Genomic DNA, 20147 nt, shown 5'->3' with positions numbered 1-20147 from the left:
ATGATCCACTTGGTTCCATCAACTCATTGCCAAATAAATAAAAACACAAATGAATAAGTAAAATCATATTCCTGCCCCATCCTGTCTACTGCAACACAGACGGGCTGACCGGTTAAAAAAACTGACTGAATGGTTGTTATCGCAGTGCAGCGACAGCACTTAAAAGCAGCGAAGTGATGAAGTGCAGAATCGCTGATCCCCTGGGCGTTGAAGACAGATAAGGATTTATAGAATACCGCTCAGCAGAGGTTCTTATCCAAACTACTCAGAAGGTAAACTTGTGTAATTTCACCTGTTCATACAGTAGGGAACCTACCGTAGTATTTGTGTTCAAATACCATGCTGAAGGGAACAACAATAAGTGCCTTTCTGAGCCGATCCAGCTCTCATAAAACTGATGAATTTCTGGGCCAGAGCACATGCTGGGGCTGAATTACCGACAAGCAGTCATTCACTGATGTGGCAGCACACTTGGAATGAAACTACCAGCATTCCAGCTCCAATTCTCTAATGTATGACGATTCAAATGAGCCGTAATGGACATGTGTGGCTGCCCATTATTACCATCTCTAAAGGAGGTAATCTAACACAGGTTGCCGTCGACAGCCAAGGCACCCAACCCCATGCCGAGGCGCCAACTCAAACATATTACCGAAGGGTTTTATATGAAGCATCAATTTATATCCATTTACATGCCAGAGATGTTCTGAAACCGCAAGATCCATTATGGGGGAACATCCATTTCACCCAAGGGTGTAAAGAGCCGGTCTTGCTCACCTGTCGGAGTTTCTCTCCCATCTCCTTGAAATATGTAAAAGACCACAATGTCCCCGGTTATTTAACAAATGTGCACTAGCAGCAAGAGGCTTTTTTTCGCGCCCCATATTGAATCAGAGCTCATTAATCCCGTGAGGTCGAAGCCATAGCTAATGTGATGATTTGCCAAGTGCTAAGTAGCTGCTCTTTTTCCAAATTAAATCTCGGCATGTACTGCATGAAGTTTATATCTCGCAAAAGCGCCGAGGGCAGATGGGATTAAATAACCGCAGGCGTGCGGCAGAACCTGCAAACTGGAGGAATTTAAACAAGGAAGGCCTCGCTTTTCACAGGATCCTATCATTGTGCTATGGGCCAACGGTTTAATTCCACTTCACTTGGACTATCGTGGGCAGTGTGCGGGTGCGAATACACGATGGCACAATGGTACCTTCATTTCAGCAGTCTTGTAGAATCGCCGGTTCTTGTCCTCGTTGGCTGTGCGGTATCCATCCCGCAGGAAGCGCTTGAAGCCGTATTTCCCGCGCAGCTTGCGCACCACCTTGTCCAATGTCTGGCTGTAGAGGGCATCGTCATCCACGGCAAATGCTGGGTAGCTGATGCAGGGCAGCAGGGCGGCGTCCGTGTTCTTGGGGAGAACGGGAGTTACACTAAACCCAAGCCACCCCCTATCCTCCACCCCACCTTGGCTCAGACTGAAATATTTGGAGCTTAGAACAAACAAGGAGGCGCATAACCTCTTTGTCCGGAGGCGCTTCGAGACATTCAACTGAGACATTTATTGCTGTATTAGTCACAGATTCATAAATAATGGAGAAAGTTAAAAGCATGAATTACACAACTGAGTTTTCTCGCTTCCTCCAGCCTTTAATTTCGTCTGGAGGAAATTTCTTTGTAATTAACTCATTTAATCCTCCCTAATTAAAGTCATTCAGCTTTTCCTGACAGACCGCGGGTGGGTTTATCGCGTCTTGACGCGCTGTCGCATGGCGTCAGCCCTAAAAGACAGCGATGTCCTTGGGTGTGAGTGCAAGTGCGAATGACAAGACACCTGAAGTCAGTTGACCCCTTGCAGCCCCTTACATGCGATCGGGATTCCCTGGGAAGCAGTGAGCACAGTGTCTGCCGGTTCCTGTTGTGGGCATCAAGGTCCACAAAGATGACTGACCAGGAGCAGCCCTGGCGACAGAAAAACACAGAAAATTATTCATCATCTTAACTTTGAAGAGTTCCATGACAGCCATTGTGAAAAGTGACCCAACTCAACAGGATAGGACAACTCAAGACTACGTACTTATTCGTTCATCTGACACTTTCCTCCAAAGCTGCTTACAGTGATTTACCCCGTCATGTATCAGGGTAATTTTTACTGTATCAATTGATCAAGGTAAATACCTTGATCAAGGCTAATGCAAGTAGAGTGGGGTTCGAACCCAGGTCCCTTGAGTGTCACCTGCTACCTCCACATTAAAAGGCTGACATTACAGTAGAGATGAAAAAGGAGACTGGCAGCTTGTGGTGGGAGGTTCTGTTTTATTGTTATTGATATCCAAATGCTGAAGTCATACAGTCAGCAGAAAGAAGCGCATTCAGGAACATTCTAAATGGACTTCAACCACACTGGAATTCAAGTCTATATTTGTGTACCGTTTCCTCAACGTTCCCACAGTGCATGTGGTTAACAGAGAGTGAAGCAAAAACAGAGTAACATGCAGGCGGTACTGGTAATAATCACATACAGCTCAAGTCAACTGTGGAGAAAAAGCAGGAGGGGAGCAAAACATCTCTAGGGTTCCAGAGCCAACTGGCTGCCTCCCTCCAGGGCACGTTAACAATTTATATTTGTAGAAAATAAACGGTACACATCTTTCGCATTTTATAAAAAGACAAGCATGCTGACCAGAATTTTCCCCATTAATTCATTTCACGCATCTGTTCTCAGCGTGTCAAACGAAAGCGAACGCGGCAATCTGGCTTCCATACATATCGATACGTGATCCTGTCAGATCTTTGAGAAACAACCGCTGGGCTTAACCGGACTAAGACCACACAGCTTCCCCGCCACTTACAGAACCTGAGCAGAATGCACTATTTATGTTGCCATGGCTACGGGTCAACTGGAACGTGGATGCTCGACAAAGTATGCAGCTTTTGCTCGGCCCGGTGATGGCCCGCTCGGACGCGATGTTAATGACAGACCATAATTATTATTCTTTGTTACTCGAAGCACACGTTACAACTAGTATTACTCCCGTGAAAAAGGGCCAAAGACCAGAGCGTTTCCAACCGGAGTGCAAACAGCGAGGGGCCACTCCAGCATCCAGCAACAACAGTACATTGGCTGCGTGACTTCGTGCATGGGCCAACATCCGTGTCGAAAGCTCTGATCATTGGTCCTGGGTTATAAACCACGGATGGGCAGAATCCGGTCCAATTAGGGGGAGGTCAGTGCTGTAGTGTGCCCACACAACACATCATGAGCGACCCAAGCTGGACATTCACCATGCCACATTTACAGCCCTTCGAAACTGGGGCCAAGGAATTAAAAGCCCAACTCCGTCTCTGCCCACAGTCTGGAATGTTCTTTACGACAGTGTGCGGAAGTCCAGGAGAGGGTGAAATGCAGGCCAACAGACGGAGGGCAGCCCTGCGCCCCCGATTGGGACATTTCGTTATCAGCGAGTAAACACGAGAACGGGGCCAACTGGGTACTGCCCAGCACCAGGAAGTCACATGCCAGCTGTCAGCGTGAATTCCGGAACAATCCCTAAACACAATAATGGCTGGACCAAGAGCTGGAAAACCCGTCTGGCTCTGCAGCTGATCAACTGTGAGCCGAGTCACTGCGCAGACTCGATGACGGCTCTGCTGGGCCTCCTGGAGCCCTGTCACTCTGCGCTTTTCAGCACTTTTACAACCCCTCTCTGGGAGACTTTGTCTTAGAACATGTAAATACAGTATTCCCCAAGTAACACTAGAGTTTGGGACCGAACACCTGCAAGTGGGGGTTATGCCCCATCCTGACTGGTACTGTTTTAGTTAAACAGTTGGGACACAGACAGGTATTTTTGTGTAAATTTGTTGAAATAACACATTACGCCCTAAAAATAACGGCTGGAATTGCAAAATTAATTTCAAAAAAACGAAAATAACGTGCAGTCATAGGCATGGGCATTAACAAATACTATTTACTAATGACTGTGGTCCCTAAAGTGAGCATTAGCAAACATGGTCCAAAAATGGCACGGTTGGTAATGTGCACCACAGTTGACCGTGTGTCACATTCACTTTGCCATAACTGTATGATATTTTTCTACAGCAAGGAAAATGCATTATTAAAAAGTTAAATATAATTTAATTACAGACCACAATGCATAAAAATGACGAGACAGTTAAATTTGTATGGTGTTTCAGACAAACAGTTTCAGTTTCAGACTGAATTACATTCAACCTGTGTTTTACCATTTTATGGACATGCTAAAAGGAATCTCTCTCTCTCTCACACACACACACACACACACACACACACACACGTCTGAAACCGCTTGTCCCAAGCGGGGTCGCGGCGAGCCAGAGCCTAACCCAGCAACACAGGGCGCAAGGCTGGAGAGGGAAATGCTAAAAGGAAATCTGATGCACCTTCAGTGTGGTGCTCACCGCACCAGTAAGAAAAGGCTGGAGTCATTTGTTTTTTATGCTGCGTGTGAAAAGCAGGCACGGAAACCAAACAGCAAAAAATGATGATCTTGTATACCAGTGTAATACGACATTTAAATACATATAGTAAAAAAAAAGTTCATAATAGCACAAACTCATGATGTTTATCTCTCTGTCGCGACTGAGAGTGCAGTTCAGGATTACGGTGGGTCTGTTTAGAATGCCGCAGTCATAATAAAGGCAGAGATAATGGCACAAAAACAAGGTGAATTAACTCATATATGCAGGATTAAACTAAACATGCCAAATGTACCCGGTGAACCCCTCCGTTTGGAGGGAGGCTTATTAAAGCAGGTGGGAGTACATGGAGGTATGGCAGCGATGAAGCTGAGGAAGAGGAGCGTGAAGAAAGTACCTGATTTCCAAACAGGTTGAACCCGTTGATGGCTTCGAGGGCCGCCTTGGCAAGGCCAACTGAGCTGTAATACAACAAAATCAAGAACAGCATGTACCATGGAGGGTATGAGTCCCAGTACCACATCTTTACACTAGCTTCTTGTGTCACAAATAGCCGAGTTAGTCATTTTTGAAGGTACGAACACTTCCCATTTCTTTTATATGTAACTTCGTTTTTGGCACGGATCTATTTCTTTTTATTTCTGCTTACAAAGCACAGAATGTGACCTGCATTTAATAACCCAGTCGATAGGTGGCAGTAAAGAACACCCAAACAGAACAGGACCGTGGGACTGACTCCATTCAACTCACTTCTACAGTGTTTACAGCTCTTATCCAGAGTTCCTGAGCGCAGCAACAAGACGAGGATCGTTGCGCGTTTATTCATTCAACCATAAGCATTGAACAGGAGTTTATTTAGACTGCACAATTTTATCTTAAGTCATTTTAATGTAATTTTAACATATTTTGCAGTTAATAAAAACATTACAGGCATTGAGACATTCTTATTGATTACAGCTATAAACCAGATTTTTACAGAACCTAGCCTGTAAATAAATTGAGGGATGTCTGCAAAATTAATCAGTTACTATGTGACACAGTATCAGCCTTTTATTGATTGTGACTTCAGGGGATAAAATGAATTTGAAGTTATGAACAAAATGAGACACGAACAGCCTTTGGCTTACAAATGTGCTTATAAACCGAGAAGCCAATGTGCACAAAATGCAGAGACGGCACATGTGAAAAGGGCACGGGAAACACGTTGTGTGTGACTGCGTGTCTGGATCCAAGGCATGTGGAGAGTCCAAAGGAGGGGTACATGGAGAAGCTGGAGAACATGCAAACTGCCATCAGACTGCAAGGCATGGAGGAGAACCTTACAGCTGTGTACCAGCCTACATACTGTACACACACTCAAACATGAGATGCGGTTTAGACCCTGGTAAAACAACTCCCCGGCCATGAAGATTCAACCTTTCCCTCTGACATGTTCCCCATGTGAAATCCACTGCAGACAGGGGGTGGGGGGGAGACTCTGTTCTACACTACCATCCATTCGGAGCGTGTGGAGGTGAACTCATGGGCACTTTCTATTTCGTTCTCAGTTGCCCCGATCTACCGCTACATGAGAGGAATATAAAAGACGGATGCGGCTTGCAGCAAACAGCATGGAGCTGATCGAGACAAATAGAGAGATGTGGATGGTGGTGGGACAGGCAACGGGAGCACAGAGACACTACTGTCTAATGTACAACTTCACATAGCGACACACAAGGGCAGAAACAGAGAGACGTGGAGAGCCTGTTAACACTCAGGACACGGATCAACACTGGACACAGAATCTTCTCCGTACAACTTACCCTGCATTGTCTTAGGGGGTTTCTACAAGAACTTAATCTGATCATTTTCGTGGTTTCAATAAGTGCATACAAATTACACGATAAGATAGTGGGGGAAAAAACTGCCTCTGATTATGCGGAAAGCAAAAAAAAATACTCAAAGAAAAAATATTCTGAGATGTCTTTAGGAAATGTATAATAGCACTACTTCTGCAGCTGCCGTTGTGCAAAAAAATTACAAGAGTATAAAGATGAATGTGGCTGTCACGCCTCTGAGCAAAATCATTATGTGGTAAATAAAGAGGCGACTCGCCTCCTGTCGCCGTTCTGAGGTTATTTGACGCTACTCAGGGAAGTGTAACGACCAAAACTCAATCCAATCTCCTTAGCGATCACCTGTACCTGTGTTAAATGACTTCCATTTCCCTCCCATCGGATCCAAATCTCATGATTTAGAACACAGTCCGCCTCGTTTGTCAGAGACACAGCTCTGCATGTGAGTCTTAGCATCGTTTACCCCTCGCTGGATGGTGTTTTTCCATCATTTGCATTGAGTTTGTGGAGAATTGCAGTCTGCGGAACGATCAGCGCACAACTTGCATGGTCATTTGTCCTGTGCATTAATTTCCGTTCAATTCGGTGGATTTCGCCACGGTCTCAGCATTCGTCTATTAAATATGGTCTGATAAAATAAGGACCAGGAGTTAAACAAACTCTAAATGAACGTCAGGCTTTATGTTTCTGTGTGGAATTTAAGAGTGGCTAACAGCAGAATGGATGTACTGCCAAGCAGCGGATCGCAAGACGGGGGGGACTCCTGACTACCACGCTCATGTGAACGCTACTGGTGGTGAAAGACGAGGGAAATGGTAGGATATGTGCTGAAGGCCCCAACGGGGGTCCGTTTCAAGAAGTCTAGCAGCTCAAACGACCCCCTGACAACGTGTTCACCAGGAGAGGCACAGCTTGCCACGTGACTGCAACATACTCTGCTCTCTTCCACCTCCTCAAAACCCTAGCAATTGCCAAGCATGACGACTCACCAATTCTTTTACCACTTGCTGTGAAGGTTGACTATCCCTTCCAGAACTAGTCTACCTGCAGCCCTCAGCCTGCCTCCTGAGAAAAGCTGCCTTGATGAGAAATCCTGATTTTTTCCTCCATCGTTCATGGAACGAACCCCTTGCTAATAACCCGGTCAATACTATCAGTCAACGGAGCATCAAAGCAACAGACAAAGCATCCAGTAGTGGACAGAAGGTCTGATAAAACCTGATCGTGAAGTGGGGGGATGGGGCTGTGTTTGTAGGGGCAGGGCTTTGGACGGGGCTCACCTGGAATGCAGCTCTGTACTCCCATTGTTGTACTTGCTGCCGCGCTCCCACATACCGAAGTCGGGCACCCTGTAGGCCCTCTCCACGCAGAAGACCAGGTTCTGGATGAAAGACACCTTCAGATGGGAATGGGGAGAGCGCTCATCAGGACGACTGAGGATTCATCTCAGCCGGAGTCTCACAATGGCATCAAAGCAGAGGGGGAGTTGTGCTGACAGGCATGGAGCCGTGCTCCTTCCATCACACACATCGCAAACACATCAGCAGTGTCGAGCCCGCGGCGGGGACCGCAAGGCTTATATGTTGTCGAATACTAATGCGCTTGCTTTCTCCTTTCTTCAGCTTTACAAAAATGTGGGAGTTAAGGAATGACAATGCTTTCAAGGTCTTTCCTTCTCACAAAACACAATTCTCAGTTACACTGAACCAGTTTCAGAGTGCTCCTCTCATTCGTGCTCACACAACTTCTGTAAGGTGTTGGGTACAATGAAGGACCCAGCAGGAAGAGGCAAAGTGGGCTTTGTCAGTGCCTACAAGCCACTATGGGCAGGTTTAGGAGCAGCTTGTGTTTCGGCTGGGGAAACTGTGTGTGTTTCCTGAGCTCAACCGCTACCATGGGTACTGAGCAAAAGATTTGTTTCGAGGTACAGAGAGTCGGAGGAAATGGAGTCTGGAAGCACACAGCCAGCAGACTCGCAAACAGCAGGCAGTGTAGTGAATAAAGTGACTGCTTTCTGACCAAACCATCTTGGATCAAGGTACTTACCCTGAACTGATACACTAAAATCTACCCTGCTGTATAAATAGGTAAATCAATATAAGCAGATTACTGTACAAACCTCACATTGTAAGTCACCTTGGAAAATAAGTGAAATAAATAATGATTCACACTGATGATGATTATAATAATAATAATAATAATAAGAAAGAAGATAGGCACACACAGATGCTCAAACAGGAACATACAAACTAATAATTACATACATAAACACATACTCAAAAAAGCGCACATGATGCTGGTTACTAAGTGTGACACATGCAAACTACACAAGGACTGAGCCAGATTCAAACCCATGCCTAAGCGCCAGTGCTTCCCACTTTGCCACAAAGCCACTCAAAAAAAGCATAATGGAAAATACCGAAAGTGTGAGGCATACATTTCTCCATGGGAATGAAATGATTAGTGTTGGGAGAATTGTGGGAACCTAACAAATGATTCTGACATGTTTGTTTTCTGTCTTTGGATCAGGTGTACAGCCGCTGACCACAACCAGAAACTCCCAGTGCTGGATCCATCTGCTCAACTGCCCCACCTACCATCCCTTGGCCTCCCTGCAATGGCTGCTGGGATATGTCCATGCACACAATCACATCTCTATGAATGCTGTCAAAATATAAAGGCTGTGTCCCCCCAGATGCCTGGATCAGGGCATCCTTTCATCGGCACACAGAAATCACGCACAGCTCCACCTTCACCCTCCGGCTACACGCCAGGGCTGCTGTGTCGAGACTGCAAATCGTAGATATAGCAGGAATGAACTCTCCAATTTCCTGCTCCCGCTTGTACTGCACTCATCTGATGAAATAATAAAAACAACTGCAGTCTTCACGCTTGTGCTTTCTTTAACTGCGTTATGCGGTCCAGTAAGCTGGCTGTTTTAAAAATGCAAATCAGCACAGTCGCAGCTTACCCCCTCCCTTGCTAAAGAAGTCCCAAGGGAATGCACTTCGTCCTTGGGTAAACAATCAGTCAGATAGCTGTTTTTTTAGTAAACAAAGTTAAAAGTGGCCCCAAACCATATGTGAAAATGGTCTGTGATTCTTTCACAATTCACACCCTCATTGAAAGAATACTGCAGTGAGGGAGGTTTTTAAAGATGGCTTTTTACTGGTGCAAAAAAGAGTCCAACAAGAGAGATTACTAGATAATAAGAGGTGTATTAATTCAATATTGCCTGACGAATGCAAGACGAAAAATGCAATAGTGGTGTGGAAAACTATGAAAACTCTACATTGTTATAACTGTTGAATGACAGGCAGCTAAGTGAAATGATACTAGCTATAAGTGAACATACAGCCACATAACCATAAACAAACTTGGGGTCACATTGGTGGTGAAGTTGATGCATCATTAATTGCCTGCCTTTAACCAACTTCAACCAGCAGTAAGACAGCACAGAAGGGATGTGAGAGAAAAATACCTCATCTGTGTTGTAAATTATCTGCAGGTCGGAACAGATCATCTCAACCAGGTACAGTAGAAAGAGCGAGACGGCATCAATCTGGAGAAGGCAGACAGAAACAGGAGAATCAGAGAAATGCACAGGTCCAAGGAGGGTACCAAGTGGAACCACTAAACTCAACACACCATAGCAGATTAAGATTAAGATGCTGGGTTTAGGTGAGTCATCTAAGGCATCAGTAATCTCTCAGTACATAGTGCATTTTTGCTTTAAGAAAAGTCACTGTAATTCAAACTGCTACAAGAGTCCAAAAATTAAACAAAACCCTACAATGAAGTGTCCCACAGCTTGTATCAGGTAACAACACCACAGCTGAACTCAAAATTAAATTCATAAATAGGCTTTTCATTCGCTTTTAATGTACCCTTGTGCAGCAGACAAATAACATCGGAAAAAATCTGAAATGATGCTTTCCCAAAAATGCTTTCAACGTCCTTTCCATATTTCGAGTATCATTATGCCAGCGGTTTCTTCCAATCTTTTACAGCAAATGCAGGCACAAAATGGGAAAAAAAGGGGAAAAAAAAGCAGCCCAGCACTACAATTAAAGACCTCTTTCATACTGCATTTTAGTTAAACCTATCTTAATAAACACACTTAATGAAGTGCTACCTTCATGGTTACTTAACATATCCTTGCTGTTCAGTAAAATGTCTAGCTAAATGGACCAAAAACAGGGATTTTGCAAAAACAGCGAACAAAAGAATGACTGCTAAAATGTGCAGTAGAGAGGAACTTCAATACTGAAGCTATTTTATATATATACACCTTGGGGTGGTGTGTGTGTGTGTCTTCCTCAAGCTTGAGTCCTCTACCAGAGACTTTGGATTTTGAGGGTTCTGCGCAGTATCTTAGCTGTTCCTAGGACTGCACTCTTCTGGAGAGAGACTTCAGATGTTGCTCCCGAAATCTGCTGGAGCCATTCTCCCAGTTTGGGGTTCACAGCCTCGAGTGCTCCTATTACCACTGGGACCACTCTGGACTTCACCTTCCACATCCGTTCCAATTCTTCTTTCAGCCCTTGGTACTTCTCGATCTTCTCATGCTCCTTCTTTCTAATGCTGCAATCATTTGGGATTGCTACATTTATCACAAGTGCCCTCATCTCCACCTTGTCGACCATCACTATGTGTGGTGGATTGGCCAGCAACTGCTTGTCAGTTTGGAACTTAAAGTCCCACAGGACTTCAGCTCTGCTGTTTTCAATCACCTTTGGTGGTGTCTCCCATCTGGACTTAAGGACTCCCAGTGTATATTCTGAACAGATGTTCCTGTACATTATCCCAGCCAATAATAAAATATACTGTACTGTATACATTACATAATTTTAAAAATAAAGGAAAACAATACATTTTGCTTTATTACTTTGTGGGGTTATTTCAAAATGAGAAATAAGTCAGTTTTAATACCATTATAACATGACACCACAGCAAGGTTGGATTTATAGGAACCAGAACAGCACTAACCTGAAGATGACAATAGTCATCATAGGTGATGATCTCATCCCCTGTGTGAACATTGAAGACTGAATGCAGGCATTTGGATGGGTTCGGGTCCTGCTTGAACTGCTCTACCTGGGAATGAGGGTGTATAAAAGAAGAGCTGATGATGCAGTGCTTAACACGGTAAACTACCAACCAAAACATTCTCAGTACTGGAAGTGCTGTTGTACTTTTTATGGTGTTGAATTTTGTGAAGGAGGGTGCAGTGGGTTGGACCTCGTCCTGCTCTCCAGTGGGTTGGGGGTTCAAGTCCCACTTGGGGTGCCTTGCAATGCACTGGCGTCCCGTCCTGGGTGTGTCCCCTCCCCCTCCAACCTTGCGTTGGGCTCCGGCTCCCCGCGAGCCCGTATGGGACAAGCGGTTCAGACAGTGTGTGTGTGTGCGTGTGTGCGTTTTGTGAAGAACACAAAAGTGGACCAAAAAATGTCAAATCAAAACTCCTTAAAGCCACATTTATGAAAAGATTTGATCAGATTTTTTACAATATAAAAACAATGCAGGAAAGAGGTTTCTGCTAAACACTTCTGGAAAATATTTGCACTAAACACTTCTGGAAAATATTTGCATCACTATCAGATGAATTCTACTTTCCGCAAAGTCTAGGAGATCATGCTGAAGGTTTACTTCCCATATTCTGACAGGGGGCATCTCTCCAGGGTGACGAGGGTGCAAAGAGAAAAGGTATATACCAGTGCACAGATCTGGCTCAAATGTTGCTTTGCTGGAGCTGTTTGAAACAGGCTGCCTATTTTTAGACCATCACCCATCTACCGAAGACTCGTGTTGAGACCAGCGCCCTTCTGTCCCAGATTCGCAAAGCTTTGAATCGGCCCCAATGGCAGCGATGCAAAGGGAGACTGGGGAGCAGCAGAAGAGGACCCAGGGCCCATGTGCACATTTAATTGCAGAGAGAGGGGCCAAGACCGAGAGTTTGTGATAGTTAACAACAGAAAGGCTACAAACTGTTTTCCACACCTGAAATAAAAATCACACGCCGTTTTCGACACAAAACATAGTGCCCAATACCAGTGAAAGTGTGAATGTTCTTGCAACCTGGGGTATAGCTGTATGGGATACAAGTGTCCTACATGTCTTGGAATTACTGCTGGAGAGTTGGGGGATGGGGAGCGCGGTGGCGCAGTGGGTTGGACCGGGTCCTGCTCTCTGGTGGGTCTGGGGTTCATGTCCTGCTTGGGGTGCCTTGCGACGGACTGGCATCCCATCCTGGGTGCGTCCCCTCCCCCTCCAGCCTTACGCCCTGTGTTGTTAGGTTAGGATCCGCGACCCCGTATGGGATAAGCAGGTCCGAAAATGTGTGTGTGTGTGTGTGTGTGTGTGTGTGTGTGTGTGTGTGTGTGTGTGTGTGTGTGTGTGTGAGAGAGAGAGTTGGGAGGGAGGGAGCTTTATTGCTGGCTGTCCATTTTGTCGTCTTCATCATCAAGAAGTACATCACTGTTGCGTTTTAAATCCATTGTCTTCTGCTTTTTCTTTTCACCACCACTAGAACACTCACCTTTTCACCCGCTAAACACTTTACATAAAACGTAACTTGAAGGGAATCACAAATAAAACGGTTTGTAAACAAAAAATAGCTGCTGCTGGACACCCAACCAATAATATATGTGCTCAGTAAATGTTATTGTTCAGCTAATGGAGCGGTTGTCCATAGTCCATTGTGACCAATGTTGGGACTCAAAAATAAAAGGTTGACGGGGTGGCTGTCCTAAGGCCAGGTCTTTGTAACCCGCACATTTCAAAGTAGAGATATAAAAGCAGAGGACCACATATGATATTAACAGATTTCGCACTCCTTTCTACTCCAAACTCCTACTTTAAGCAAATGTCTTCAGATAAAGAATCTGGATCTCTTATAGAGTTGATTATAAAATCCTACTTTTGACCTATAAGGCAATACATGGCATTGCTCCGGCTTATCTTTGCGAGATTAATTTTTATATCCCATGACGATATCTCCATTCACTAGACGCAGGCTACCTTAAAGTACCTGTGATCAATAAGACCTCAGCAGGAGGTCGCGCCTTTAGTTATAGAGCACCTAAACTGTGGAATAGTCTACCAGTTACTGTCAGAAATGCCCCGTCTGTTTCTGTTTTCAAATCCCGATTTAAGACTTATATGTTCACGCAGGCATTCCACCTCGTAATGTAATTCAACCTGCCTTGGTTATTTATTTTATCACCTTTACAAAAATGCATTTTAAATTTACTTAAGTAACAAATTACTAACTCTGTCCTATCTTCTTGTTGAGCACTACCTCGCTACATAAGACCTGAGGAGGCTGGCCAGTGGTGACAGACAAATCCCGTGCTGACAGAGGATGATGTCCATCTGCCGTGACGATCGAGATGTTCCATGCCGAGCTGGGGATCCAAGATGCCATTTACCAAGATTATAATTACTTGTTAAACACTGGCTTACAAATTGTTACTTTCTAGAATGCCCAGGAGGGGTGGGCAACCACTGGCCCGTGGACCCCCAGAGGTTTTTTTTCTCCCTCAACCTTCAGTTGGGAGTTTTTGTTCCTTTCCCCGGTGGCCAGTAGGTATACTTGTAGCTCTATAATAAGTTCTTCATTATGGTAGCCATTAGTCGACTGTCTTCTTTGTTTGTATCTGTTTTTCTTGCTTTATGCCTATATTAAAGCGCTCAGGCTGTGTCACTGCGTGAGAAGAGCGCTCTATAAAAAAAAATAATAATAATAAACTACAGTCACCCCTTCACATTTGCCAGGGTTAGAGGTGGAAGACTCCCCTGAACGTGAAAATTCGCGAACTTCTCTTGCTTCTTCATATACGGGTTATATCGGTTGACTCATTTATCCCATAAGGGCGATCCAACTGCACTCGCAGACTTTCCACTACGAAGCATATCTAGCAATTCAACCTTTTGTGTCAGAGTCATCAGAGTATTCTTCCTTTTAGGAACACTTCTGAAAAGCACTGGGAGCACTACGTTTTGGACCCATTATTAAAAATCCTAAATTAAAACGGCACTGAGAAGTTTCAAAGATGCTGCGAGAAACGTGACAAAGTCACAAAGCCGGACAGTTAACACGTGACGTGAGGCTGGTTGCCGAGACAAAGATGTGCAGCTTATCCAAGCCAAGATGCGTAGACCCCACAGTTTTTTTTTTTTTTTTTTTCCCCCAAAAATAACTTTTAATATTACAGATAGTATGCACTTTCACTAAGAAATATTAAATAACACGAATATTTTAATATTATATGATTTTATGTGATACAAATCATTTTCAGTACTGTTTATAGTTTTGGAACGTAGTCTGCGAGTTTCTGCGATCTTAGTGAGCAAGATCCAAAAATATTCCCATTTAATTGTTCTCATGGCTAACTCACGAATAACTGAAACCGCTAATGCCAAATCGCGAATCTGGAGTGGTGACTGTAGTTTCCAGTAAGTCCGGGGTACTCAACAGGCGGCCCGCATCATCATGCTGAAGATTAATGTATTTTTATTATAATAATTTGTGCTCAAAGTAGCACAAATATTAGGCCGCAGTGTGACTTTATGTTCGCGTCATTTAAAATGCGGTTGATACTCCTGACACTTTGCATTGTGTAAATTGTGCCAATTGTCAAGTATTAAAATATAAAATACAAAGATAATATTAGCCTATCTGGCGGTCGACATACCTGGTCATGAATTTAATCAGAAGTCGTGCGAAAACGGTAGTGCACCTTTAAGGCGATGGCTACGGAAACCGCGAAAGTTAAAATAACCTGATCGGCGACAAATCATCACGACTCCTCATCTCATAAACTTTGTGAAAATGTGTGTACGTACCGTACATAACTAATGATGGCGTCAAAGAAAAGGAAGACTGACGATGAAAACAGAGTTTTCAACCCTGCCCCGCGTGGCAAATGGAATTTGCCTTTTGCGGAGATAGGTGGAAAACCCAATGTGTCTCCTTTTTGTCAGAAAACAATTGCTGTATTAAAGCGAGCTAATCTGCAACGCCACCATGAGCGACGTATGTGTGTGAAAGCGCTTTCTCTGCAGCAATGGGAATAATAAAGTCCAAGCAACGTTCTCGTCTAACTGACAGACATTTGACAGACTGTCTTAGAGCAGCTACCAGCGAGCAACAGCCAGACTTGAAACTGCTTGTGAAAAGAACGCAGACTCAGATTTCCCACTAGCAATAAGGACTTCTTTTCATCATCAGGGCTTGTGAACCATATTTGCTCAAGAATGTTTTGAGTTTGAACATTCTGAGTTTGTTTAATACTCTGAGTATGAATGCATTTTTTTATGCGTTAATATAGCAAAACAAACTCTGTTAATTCACTTTTTTGTTCCAGATTTTTTTTTTTTTTTATTTTCACGTTCAGTATTATTTTAAATAGGACAAGGACAAGCAAGACTTAGATAAGTAATAAACTGCATTTCTAAATCAGTAAAACTGCAAATATTGTCTTAAATAAAGTCTTATGACGCAAATTGTAATTTGTGGCCCTTTGCATTTTATGTGGTTTAAATGTGGCCCGCTTGGCCTCTGAACTTGAGTACTCCTGCAGTAAGTGGACAGGCATTATTCCCTGGTGCTGTATGCGTCCCTCTCCTGCATGGCTTTCCCACCTCCATTTTACGATCTTTGTGATAATGGAAGTGGGCAAAAAAATTTAATGAAATGTTCCCACACCAGATTTGCTTCACAAAACAATTAAGTGATTAGATGTAATAAGCACAGAAATGGCATTACATCACCCCCCTACTACCGATCTGCTTCCGATGGAGTGAGCGAGTGAGTGAGCGAGCCCATGACAATCGGGTACTCTAGCTTAGTGCAACCCCTGATAAGGTAAGATGGACTCCTGCGCTCAGACAGTCCAGCCACGCTGTTGTTTTCCATTTCCTCACACCTGTAGGCACCGTTTCGTCACGGTGTCACTCAACGCTCATTGAGCCTCGGCCACGGATTAAAATGGCTTATTCTTGCTAAAGGCAGAGACAGGTGCTAATGGATGCAGCGTGGAGTAATTAACTGCATAAGTGGGACATCGTTATTAAGACATGGAAAAGCTTTCCCCTAAACTGGGTCATAAAGGTCACAAGTAAATGAAACGGAACAATTTCAAAAGCAAAAGGCAGATCTTTAATTAAAGATGGCAGTGGTGATGTAAAGCATATGGAATTTTTATGAGATTCTCTGACCCTGCGGCAACAAAGGGAGGGGCGATCCAACATTTGACAAATAAATACACAAATTAAAGTTAAAATGTGTGATTTTAAACAACTTTTTAAAAATGACTTTCCTGCAGTTTATTTTTGAAAAACCTTTTGTTTTGTAAATCCCAACACATTTACATTTATTTATCTGACGCTTTTCTCCAAAGCGACTTACAATGTTAAGGTTACAACTGTTTACCCATTTATACAGCCAGGTAATTTTTACTGGAGCAATTCAGGGTAAGAACCTTGCTCAAGGGTACTACAGCAGGAGGTGAGGCTCAAACCTATGACCTTCGGGTCCAAAGGCAGTCGCTCTAACCACTACGCTACCAGCTGTCCCTTTTGATCGGTTGTGGTTAGCATGAGTAGCTCCAGAGCCCTGTGGGTATGAACACCGCTGGGACTGAGTGTCATGGTGTTGGTGGTGCATGGAAAGGAGTGATGGGGTTCACTGGGGTCCAGACCGGGAACAAGGCTGAATAACTGGATCTGTTGCTGCAGCAACGGGCCACGATGTCTCACCTTGTCTGACTGGCGCATGTAGCAGTACAGGATGCCTCTCATGCACTTGACGGCAGAGTGCTCAAGCTCGTGGGTTCGGCCCAGGTCGTCATCGATCCGCCTGCATGGGCCATGCGACGGACCACGAGAGAAAGAGAGCGAGAGAGAGTGTGAGAGAATGAGAGAGAGCAGAACAGTGAACTGGGCGCCCAAAGGACACTCCAACCCACGTCTTTCAATCTGCACCTTTCATTCCTGCCCAGACAGAACGAAAGGGCTGTAACGCTCGTCCTTGGATTCGACAAACAAACCCAATCAAGCGTCACCCTTCCAAATCAATCTCGGGTAATCGCCATTTATGCAGTCAATGACCGCAACAAAAAAAAAGATGGAGTGAAAAATGCACCGATGATTCATCCAGTTACTCAACTTCAAGGTCAAATTGTAGCACAACAGAGTAAATTCCAGCCCTTGAGCCACAAAGCCACAAACAGAGCCGAGCGCACACAAGGAAAGGCTTCACGCCCGAAACGCCTCCAGCCATCTGAGCTGCAGTTCTCACCAGGAAACGCAGAAGTATCTCCTGTTCTGGTCTATTTACTGTGTTTTAGCAGTCGGCCCTTAGAATGAGGTAATTTACATTTTCTGAGTGTGGAGCTGTAGGAGAAAGAGGTGCTGCAGGGTCTAATTACTCTGACGACTTATCAAGACGCGAAGCCCTTGGAAATATCCAAGACAGATGAGGACAGCAAGGGAGCAAAAAGACAAATTATTAGATTGAAGCACAGTAATTAAGAGCTCAGAATTATATACAGAATCGGACGTCTCAATCGCAAGCAACGCTGAGTGTTGCTGGTTGGAGCCTTCGGGAGAAAACGGGTGGCAGTGAATCCAGTGCAAAGTTCCCTTATTTGTGCCGAAAGGCACGATCAGACTGACAGTTCTGTAAGCACAATAGTGGAGTCAGGTTCGACACAGGCCACAGGAGATCACCCCGTTGGACAGGCGCGGATACCACTGGCGAGCCGCCTTATAGCCTCAGCGCTCCCTCATGAAGGCAGGCCAAGGATAAGTAATGGAACTGGGCTCAGCTGCCAGCTTATATTCATCCTAATTAAATTCCTCTGTCTTCACTAATAGCAACAAAGCATGAGTGATGACAAGCACCTCTGTTCCCTTCCACTTTTCTATTTTTACCTCCTGTGGGCGGCAGGGGGGGGGGGGGGGGGGGTCGAGATGGCACTCGGAGAACCCCTGGCCCGGGACTGGGTTGACAGTCGCGGGGGAGGGAGGGGAGCTCTGGCCTCAGTGGCCTTTGCAGGATATTTTGGGTATGGCTTGGGTACGGTTGGACCTTGTATGTGTTTTATCAGAACGACCTATTTGGGAGGCAGGAACAGAGGGAGCAAAAGACTACACAGAAGCGCATGTGTAATATTTACATAAGGCAGGAGACTGCATACATATGGAGTGACAGTAAGGTGACATGTCTGTCTTTTCTCCAAAAAAGGACTTGATAACACACTTCACCTCTGGCTGCTTGGTGGTCCAACTCACAAGGGGTCTAAAACTGAAAGCTGGTCAGCTCTCAATTATGTCTCTCAATTTGGTGGAATGGGCTCCCTGTGTCCCTCAGAGCTGCTAAATCCCTCCCAAATTGAAGGGTAGGAAGGATTGAAGAAGGGTCTCAAACCCATCTCTTTCAGAGCCACTTCTCTCCTGATCTCCTGACAGCTACATAAACGAGTTCAACACCATCTGCTATGATTATCTATACGTTTGCTATTTGAATGTTATGTCTGTAGGGATGTAAACCAGCGTGTCGGACATGCAAGCTGTGTGCCCGCAATCCCTGTCACTACACACACGGGTCATCTCACCTGTAGGCGAGCGCAAGTGCCCAGACGCTGGCTGCACAGTACAGCGTATCCCTCACTTTGGCCTCCTTGCAGTTGGAACATGTCTTCACGGGGAAGAGGCCTGTGGTGGGACTCTGGAAGTTCAGGATGGTGGATTTCACTGCGAGAGGAAAGCGCAACACAGACACGCATGTTCAATCATCAGATTAACAGTGCCTTCAAAAACACTCTGTTGAACCATCAAAATTATGGATTGAGGCTTTTGTTCTCACTGACACCGATATGTATCAGTGTCTCCACCTTGAGCCCAACTTCCCCGCTTTGAAGATATCAGCAATGTGATCAGTTTCCGCACGGAGGCGAGGCTCATTACAGCCCTTTCCAAACACTTCCCCTACGTTCTGCACAGAAAACACGTGCGAACACAGCCGTGAACAAACACCACGGGGGAAGGAAAAAAAAAAAAAAAAAAACACACACAGATGGAATAAGCCAGGGAGTTCAGATTTTTACAATTTACAATTCTCTTTACAAACTAATTTATTCAGGGAAGGGAAAAGCGATTCGGTTTGCAGAAAAGTGCACTTCAAGACTTTGCAATTATACCATTGTTCTACTGTACACTGGCTGCATGTGTTACAAACAGTCCAGTTATGAATTTTTGGAGATATAAAGGTTTTACACTTAATATATTTGTACTTGTAATGCACAAATTCTATTTTTGCTGAGATTTACGTCGCGTTGGAGAGAAGCGTCTGCTAAATGAATAAATGTAAATGTAAATATACTTTTTTCCATTTTAATTTGCAAAACGAACATGACCTGTTTTTATGTCTATGGCAAAAGAAAGCAAGAAAGCACCCAATGAGAACAAGTGTGTGTGGTTGTCTTCATTCACCTCCCTTCCACAGTTTGTGACTGGTGTTCCTAAGTGTCAGTCATCAATAACAAGATCAGGAATATTACATGCTTATGGGATAAATCTGTCAACAGTCAGCATGGAATAGGAGTTAACGGAGAAACATTCATATTTTCAGTCATTTTTAATTTAAAGTTGCTCTAACTTAATAAAAATACAAAAAGAACCACACAAAAATTTCCACATTTATTTCAGCTATACCCAAGAATTAAATATTTCAATAAATAAATATATGCCAGTATTTCTAAGCTTATATCAATGGTCAGTTACTGGCAAAAGGGCCTTTGGAGTTACAAAGAAAACAACCCATGAACAGTTCAAGTTACAATTGTGTTTGAAGAG

General features: G+C 44.3%; 1 protein-coding gene across 4 annotated transcripts in view; it reads right to left on the bottom strand.

Moving 5' to 3' along the window:
* Positions 1-20147, bottom strand: part of phkb (phosphorylase kinase, beta) — a 67895-nt gene that overhangs the window by 28914 nt on the left and 18834 nt on the right. For all 4 annotated transcript variants that reach the window (XM_018758147.2, XM_018758146.2, XM_018758148.2 and 1 more), the window contains 8 exons: positions 18908-19046; positions 17049-17148; positions 11277-11384; positions 9769-9849; positions 7568-7683; positions 4850-4913; positions 1861-1956; positions 1208-1405 (listed from right to left, as the gene is read on the bottom strand). In XM_018758147.2, the coding sequence (XP_018613663.1) occupies positions 1208-1405; positions 1861-1956; positions 4850-4913; positions 7568-7683; positions 9769-9849; positions 11277-11384; positions 17049-17148; positions 18908-19046 (902 nt within the window). The remainder of the gene's footprint in view (positions 1-1207; positions 1406-1860; positions 1957-4849; positions 4914-7567; positions 7684-9768; positions 9850-11276; positions 11385-17048; positions 17149-18907; positions 19047-20147) is intronic.

The sequence above is a fragment of the Scleropages formosus genome, chromosome 1, assembly GCF_900964775.1.
Source record: "Scleropages formosus chromosome 1, fSclFor1.1, whole genome shotgun sequence".
NCBI classification, from domain to species: Eukaryota; Metazoa; Chordata; class Actinopteri; order Osteoglossiformes; family Osteoglossidae; genus Scleropages; species Scleropages formosus.
This window is presented reverse-complemented; position numbering and strand designations above follow the sequence as displayed.